The following is a 7,264-nucleotide window of genomic DNA, read 5'->3' on the forward strand; positions in this document are numbered from 1 at the left end:
GTTGCCCAGGCTGGGGGGCAGCGGCGGGTTCCCAACTCACTGCAAGCTCTGTCTCCTGGGTTTACGCCATTCTCCTGCCTCAGCCTCCCGAGTAGCTGGGACTACAGGCGCCCGCTACCTCGCCCGGCTAGTTTTTTGTATTCTTTTAGTAGAGACGAGGTTTCACCGTGTTAGCCAGGATGGTCTCGATCTCCTGACCTCGTGATCCGCCCATCTCGGCCTCCCAAAGTGCTGGGATTACAGGCTTGAGCCACCGCGCCCGGCTGTATTGTTTAATTTCTATGTGTTGGTATAGTTTCCAGAATTCCTTTTGCTATTGATTTCATTTTATACCATTGTGGTCAGAGAAGATGCTTGATATAATATCAATTGTTTGATTTTTTTTTTTTTTTTTTTTTGAGACGGAGTCTCGCTCTGTCGCCCAGGCTGGAGTGCAGTGGCCGGATCTCGGCTCACTGCAAGCTCTGCCTCCCAGGTTTACACCATTCTCCTGCCTCAGCCTCCTGAGTAGCTGAGACTACAGGCGTCCGCCACCTCGCCCGGCTAGTTTTTTTGTATTTTTTAGTAGAGACGGGGTTTTGCCACGTTAGCCAGGATGGTCTCGATCTCCTGACCTCGTGATCCGCCCATCTCGGCCTCCCAAAGTGCTGGGATTACAGGCTTGAGCCACCGTGCCCGGCCAATTGTTTGATTTTTAAAGACTTGTTTTGTAGCCTAACATATGGTCTATCCTTGAGAATGATCCATGTGCTTACGAGAAGCATGTATATTCTGCACCTGTTGGATGAAATGTTCTGTAAATATCTATTATGTTCATTTGGTCTATAGTATCAATTAAGTCTGATATTCCTTTGATTTTCTGTCTTAACGATCTGCCAAGGGTGAAAATGGGTCTTGAAGTTTCTGGTTACTATTGTATTGGGGTCTGTCTCTCGCTTTAGCTCTAGTAATATTTGCTTTACATATCTGGGTGCTCCAGTGTTGGGTGCATATATATTTACAACTGTTATATCCACTTGCTGAATTGACCCCTTTATCATTATATGATGACCTTTTTTGTCTCTTTTATAGTTTTGTCTTGAAATCCGCTTTGATGAAGTTTGGCTACTACTGCTCTTTTTTGGTTCTCATTTGCATGGAATATCTTTTTCTATCCCTTTATTTTCAGTCTATGTGTGTCTTTATAGGCAAAGTGTGTTTCCTGTAGGCAATAGATGGTTGGGTCTTTTTTTTAATCCATTCAGCCACTCCTCCGTCTTTCGATTGGAGAGTTTAGTCTATTTACATTCAAAGTTTCTTGTTTTTTTTTTTTTCCCCCAGACAGAGTCTCGGTCTCTCGCCCACGCTGGAGTGCAGAGGCGCGATCTCAGCTCACTGCAAGCTCCGCCTCCTGGGTTCACGCCATTCTCCTGCCTCAGCCTCCCGAGTAGCTGGGACTGCAGGTGCCGCCACCACACCCGGCTAATTTTTTATATTTTTTAGTAGAGACAGGGTTTCACCATGTTAGCCAGGATGGTCTCAATCTGCTGACCTCGTGATCCGCCCACCTCAGCCTCCCAAAGTGCTGGGATTACAGGCGTGAGCCACCGTGCCAAGCCTGTTTTTGACCAAACTCACACACCATCATTCATCGATTTGACGGTGCTGTAATTTTTTTTTTTTTTTTTGAGACAAGGTCTCACTTTGATGCCCAGGCTGGAGTGCAGTGGCATAATCTTGGCTCAATGCAACCTCCATCTCCTGGGTTCAAGCAATTCTCATGCCTCAGCCACTTGAGTAGCTGAGATTCCAGGCACATGCCACCACGCCCAGCTAATCTTTGTATTTTTAGTAGAGATAGGGTTTTGCCATGTTGGCCAGGCTGGTCTTGAACTCCTGACCTCAAGTGATCCACCCCCTCCTCAGCCTCCCAAAGTGCTGGGATTACAGGCATGAACCACTGCGCCCGGCCTATTTACATTCAAAGTTATTATTGATAAGGACTTACTCCTGCCATTTTGTTATTTGTTTTCTCATTGTTTTGTGATCTTCCCTCCTCTTTATCTAGACGAGTTTGTGTTGACTTGGTGTTATTTATTTATTCCTTAAGTAGTAGAATTCACTGCTGAAACTACCTGAACCTTGAATGGTCTCTATAGGAACATTTTTCCCCTACAAATTCCATTTTATTGATAATATCAACAGAAATTAAGGCTGTTGAGACAGAAATAATTCGATAAAGATTTGTTGGAAGCCAAATGTGAGAATCAACCCATGGGAACACACCAACAAAGCTAAGAGTGTTCTGGAATCTAAGTCAGAAGACTTCTATAGGAGAGGCTAGGAGAAGGGAAAGGACTCCTCATACTCATGTTGCCCTTTCTTTGGAGGGTACAACACAGAGGTTACAAGCATTGGCTACAGATGACAACATACAGGCCAACACGTCTCTGTGCAAGACAGTCAGTAAACCTTTATGATTCAGGAATAAATCAGCGTCTTTCAGTGCATTAATCAGCACATCAGCAATCTGAGGGAATCGTGATAAGATTCTTTTCTCAGGGATCATCAATCACAAGGCTTTCCCAAGGCCAGTTTGGAAGTCTGTTTCCTGTCAAATGTGACCTGTAAGGTTATCAGATAGAAGGCTATTCAGATTACGTGTTTCTTCTTGAGTGAACTTTGGTAGTTTGTGTCTTTTAAGGAATTGATCAATTTCATCTAGGTTGTCAAAGTTATTGGCATAAAGTCATGGCTAATACTTCCTTATTATCCTTTTTATGTCTGTAGAATCTGCGGTAGTGGCATCTCTAATTTCCGTTAGTGGTAATTTTTGTCTTCTTTCTTTTTTCCCCTAAGTCTGGCTACAGGTTTATCAATGTATGGCCTTTTTTCTTTGAAGAATAGGTTTTTGGCTGGATCTTACAGAGCACAGGTTGGACTAGAAATCATTTCTAGAACCTATACTAGAATCATTTCTCACCTGTAGCATGTTTCTTATACCTAATTTATGCCTTGGTCGGGGGCGGGGGATGAGAGAAAGAGCTTGATTCCGGTTTTTTTTTTTTTTTTGAGATGGAGTCTCGCCCTGTTGCCCAGTCTGGAGTGCGGTAGCACGATCTTGGCTCACTGCAACCTCCACTTCCCAGGTTCAAGCCATTCTCCTGCCTCAGCCTCCCGAGTAGCTGGGATTACAGGCACCTGCCACCACACCTGGCTAATTTTTGTATTTTTAGTAGAGACAGGGTTTCACCATGTTTGCCAAGCTGGTCTCAAACTCCTGATCTCCTGATCCACCCACCTCGGCCTCCCAAAGTGCTGGGATTACAGGCGTGAGCCACTGCACCTGGCCAAGAGCTTGATTCTTGATGACAGAAATACATTGATACAGAAGGAGGAGATTACACCTGCTCCTCCGCACCCCTTATTGGCTCTAACACACTTCTGTGTAGTGTGTTGGCGTACCTCTTCTGCACGTTGACTTACCTCTTCTGCACGTTGACTTACCTCTTCTGCAGTCTTGAAAAGTGATTGGGAAAGGAATACAGTGAAAACTACAAACATTATTGAAAGGAATGAAGAAGTCATCAATGACCAGGCACGGTGGCTCACACCTGTAATCCCAGCATTTTGGAAGGCTGAGATGGGCAGATCTCTTGAGCCCAGCAGTTCAAGACCAGCCTGGGCAACAGGGCAAAACCCCATTTCTACCAACCCCCCACCCCCCAAATTAGCTGGGCGTGATGGTGCATGCCTGTAGTTCCAGCTATTCAGGAGGCTGAGGTGGGAGGATCACTTGAGCCCAGAAGGTAGAGGTTGCAGTGAGCTGAGATCATGCCACTGCACTCCAGCCTGGGTGACAGAGCGAGACCCTTTCTCCAAAAAACAAACAAAAAATAAATAAAAGTCAATAAACAGAAAAACATCTTGTGTTAACAGATTGGAAAACTTTATATTGTTTAATAATCAATAATTTTGATATGGATTACATTGGATCTACAGATTCATGCAATCCCAATTAGAATCCCAGTGGCTTCTTTATAGAAACTGACAAGCAGAAACTTAAAACCATGTAGAAGTGTAAGGAACCAGAATAGGTAAAACGATCTTGGAAAAGGAGAACAACATTCCCAGGTTTCAAAACTGACTGTAAAACTTACAGTCACCAAGACTGTGGTGCTGCCATAAGGATGGATACAGATCAATGCAGTGGAATTGGAAGGTCAGAAATAAACCCGTACGTAGATGGTTTCCAACAAGACAGTTCAGTAGGGACAGAATACTGTTTAACAAGTGGTGCTGGAACAAGGAGGTATCCACATGCCAAAGAATGAAGCTGGGCCTTACTCCATAGCACATACAAAAATTAACTCAAAATGGATCAAAGACCTAAGAGGCCCCAAAGAGCTGAGGCCAGAAAACTCATAGAAAAGCCATAGGGGTAAATCTTCGTGACCTTGCATTTGGCAATGGATTCTTAGCACACCAAAAGCATGAGCAAAGGGAGACACAAATTGGACTTCATCAAAAGTAAAACAAAAGAAAAAACAAACTTTTGTGCTTCAAAGGACAGTTTCAAAAAAATGAAAAGCCAACCCAGAGAATGGGAGAAAACATTTGTAAATTGTGCATTTGAAATGGGACTAGTATGCAGAATGTTTAAGAACTCTGACAATTCAACAGTAAGAAGACAAACAATCCAATGAAAAATCGCTATAGGACCTGAATAGATATTTCTCCAAAGAAGATACAGTATATAAATGGCCAATAAGCACGTGAGAAGATGCTCAAATCACTAGTCGTTAGTGAAATGCAAATGAGATACTGTTTCCCGTCCCTCAGGAAAAGATGGACAAGGTCATGTGCTGTTATGGACTCGGATGCCATTAGAGGCTGCCCTGGGGAGGGGGGTTTGGAAGCAGGTTTTGTGGGGACATTGGAGACTCCTAAGTAATGTCGAGGAAGTAATTAAAATAGAACATCCTGGGCCAGGCGTGGTGGCTCACGTCTGTAATCCCAGCACTATGGGAGGCCCAGACGGGCGGATCACCTGAGGTCAGCAGTTCAAGACCAGCCTGGCCAACATGGTGAAACCCCATCTCTACTAAAACTACAAAAACTTAGCTGGGTGTGGTGGCACGCAGCTATAGTTCCAGCTACTCGGGAGGCTGAGGCAGGAGAATCGCTTGAGCCGGGGAGGCGGAGGTTGCAGTGAGTGGAGATGGCACCACTGCACTCCAGCCTAGATGATAGAGCGAGACCCCGTCTTAAAAAAAAACAGTGTCCGGCCGGGCGTGGTGACTCACGCCTGTAATCCCAGTACTTTGGGAGGTCGAGGCAGGCGGATCACGAGGTCAGGAGATCGAGACCATCCTGGCAAACATGGTGAAACCCCGTGTCTACTAAAAATACAAAAAATTAGCCGGGCATGGTGGGGGGCGCCTGTCGTCCCAGCTACTCAGGAGGCTGAGGCAGGAGAATGGCGTGAACCCGGGAGGCGGAGCTTGCAGTGAGCTGAGATCCGGCCACTGCACTCCAGGCTGGGCGACAGAGCGAGACTCCGTCTCAAAAAAAAAAAAAAAAAGAACGTCCTGCCAATCCAGTGACCATCTTCTCAGAGGTGGGAAAGAATGAAGCCATTTTCCTGAATAAACATTAAAGCAGCCTTTGGTGCCCAGAGGCTCAGAGGTTGCCAAGACAGAGGGACTGTCCCCTTCCTCCCAGGCAAGCCGGCTGGGTGACCCGTCCGAACTCACCCCTCCAGGGCTGGGTTCCTCTGTCCTCGCAGAGCCAGCGCTGGGGCAGGCTCAGTCCCACCCCCAAGATTAAAAGGTTTGCCTCATCCCAAAGGGACAGAGGGGAGCCGAGGACAGGGCGAAGGGAAACCTGTCTTGCCCTTTGGCACTTTAAGAAGCTCCTTTTCTTTCAGATTCTATTTGCCGGACAGTGGGGGGTGGCGGCAGGCGGAGGGGAGGGGCATGGAGGAGCCGCCCCCCACGTGGCCGGGTGGGACCCTCTGGGGCAGTGGATCCTCGCGCTCCCCTGACCTTGTCCCCGGCCTTCCCTCCCCCAGAGATCCAGAGCTTCGCGGGCGCCGAGAAGGACGCGCGCGTGGTGGGCGAGATCGCCTTCCAGCTGGACCGCCGCATCCTGGCCTACGTGTTTCCCGGCGTGACGCGGCTCTACGGCTTCACGGTGGCCAACATCCCCGAGAAGATCAAGCAGGTGCGCCCCTCGGGGAGGGCGCGGCCAGGAGGGTGCGGGGCGCTTGGTTCCTCCCTGTGAGGCCCCCAGATCTTGACTCCTGCCCGGGCGCTGTCCGCGGGAGGGGACCCCGGGGACCCAGGCAGGCGGGGCAGGGATCGGCCCTGGGCCTGGAAGTCCCCGTCCGAGGGCCCCGAGGCCCCCTCGCCCTCCACCATCCATGCGCTGCGCCCGCAGACCTCCATCAAGTCCCTGGACGGCTCCGTGGACGAGAAGAAGCTGCGCGAGCTGACGCAGCGCTACCTGGCCCTGAGCGCGCGCCTGGAGAAGCTGGGCTACAGCCGCGACGTGCACCCGGCGTTCAGCGAGTTCCTCATCAACACCTACGGCATCCTGAAGCAGCGGCCCGACCTGCGCGCCAACCCCCTGCACAGCAGCCCGGCCGCGCTGCGCAAGCTGGTCATCGACGTGGTGCCCCCCAAGTTCCTGGGCGACTCGCTGCTGCTGCTCAACTGCCTGTGCGAGCTCTCCAAGGAGGACAGCAAGCCCCTCTTCGCCTGGTGAGCCGCCCCGTGCCCACCGCCTTGCCTGCAGTAAACGCGTTTGTTCCAACCCGGAGGCCGTGGTGCCTCCTGCGCGTCTCCCGGAGGGGAAAGGGCCGCGTCCCCCGCGCGCGAGGCCGGAGCAGGCGCCTCTCCCGCCCGCGCTGGGCCCCGACCGCAGCCCGCCGCCGCCCGCACCTGCGGAGTGCTTGTCACCCCTCATTAAAGTCTTCCGTTTGCTTGTCTGCCTTCACCTCTGGCTCTTTGAGGGCGTGAAGGGCGCCTGCAGGAAGCGCCGCTGGGTGCTCCTGGCGGGAGGTCTGGAAGGAGCCGCAGCCTGCAGGGACCCCCGCTCCCCACTTTCTTCTCCGCCCCCCACCCCTCCCCCGGGCCTCTGCACCCACCCGCTTTCCCGCCCGGGACGACGAGTCCTGTCCCAGTTTGAGTTTCCCCAAATGCCGAGCTGGGGTAAAGATTTGGTTCTGCCGGATGGTTGCGCACCCCTGCAGGCAAAATGGAAACGCAGCCCCTTGTTCAAA

The 7,264-nt window shown here is 50.3% G+C and overlaps 1 protein-coding gene across 2 annotated transcripts in view; it reads left to right on the top strand.

The window, feature by feature from the left end:
* Positions 1–6,976, top strand: part of SPATC1L (spermatogenesis and centriole associated 1 like) — a 23,536-nt gene extending 16,560 nt beyond the window's left edge. For both annotated transcript variants that reach the window (XM_017847289.1, XM_017847290.1), the window contains 2 exons: positions 6,053–6,204; positions 6,421–6,976. In XM_017847289.1, coding sequence (XP_017702778.1) covers positions 6,053–6,204; positions 6,421–6,747 — 479 coding nt within the window. In that variant the 3' untranslated portion in view covers positions 6,748–6,976. The remainder of the gene's footprint in view (positions 1–6,052; positions 6,205–6,420) is intronic.
* The last annotated feature ends 288 nt before the right edge of the window (positions 6,977–7,264 follow it).

The sequence above is a fragment of the Rhinopithecus bieti genome, unplaced genomic scaffold (assembly GCF_001698545.2).
Source record: "Rhinopithecus bieti isolate Rb0 unplaced genomic scaffold, ASM169854v2 scaffold_29990, whole genome shotgun sequence".
Classification (NCBI taxonomy): Eukaryota; Metazoa; Chordata; class Mammalia; order Primates; family Cercopithecidae; genus Rhinopithecus; species Rhinopithecus bieti.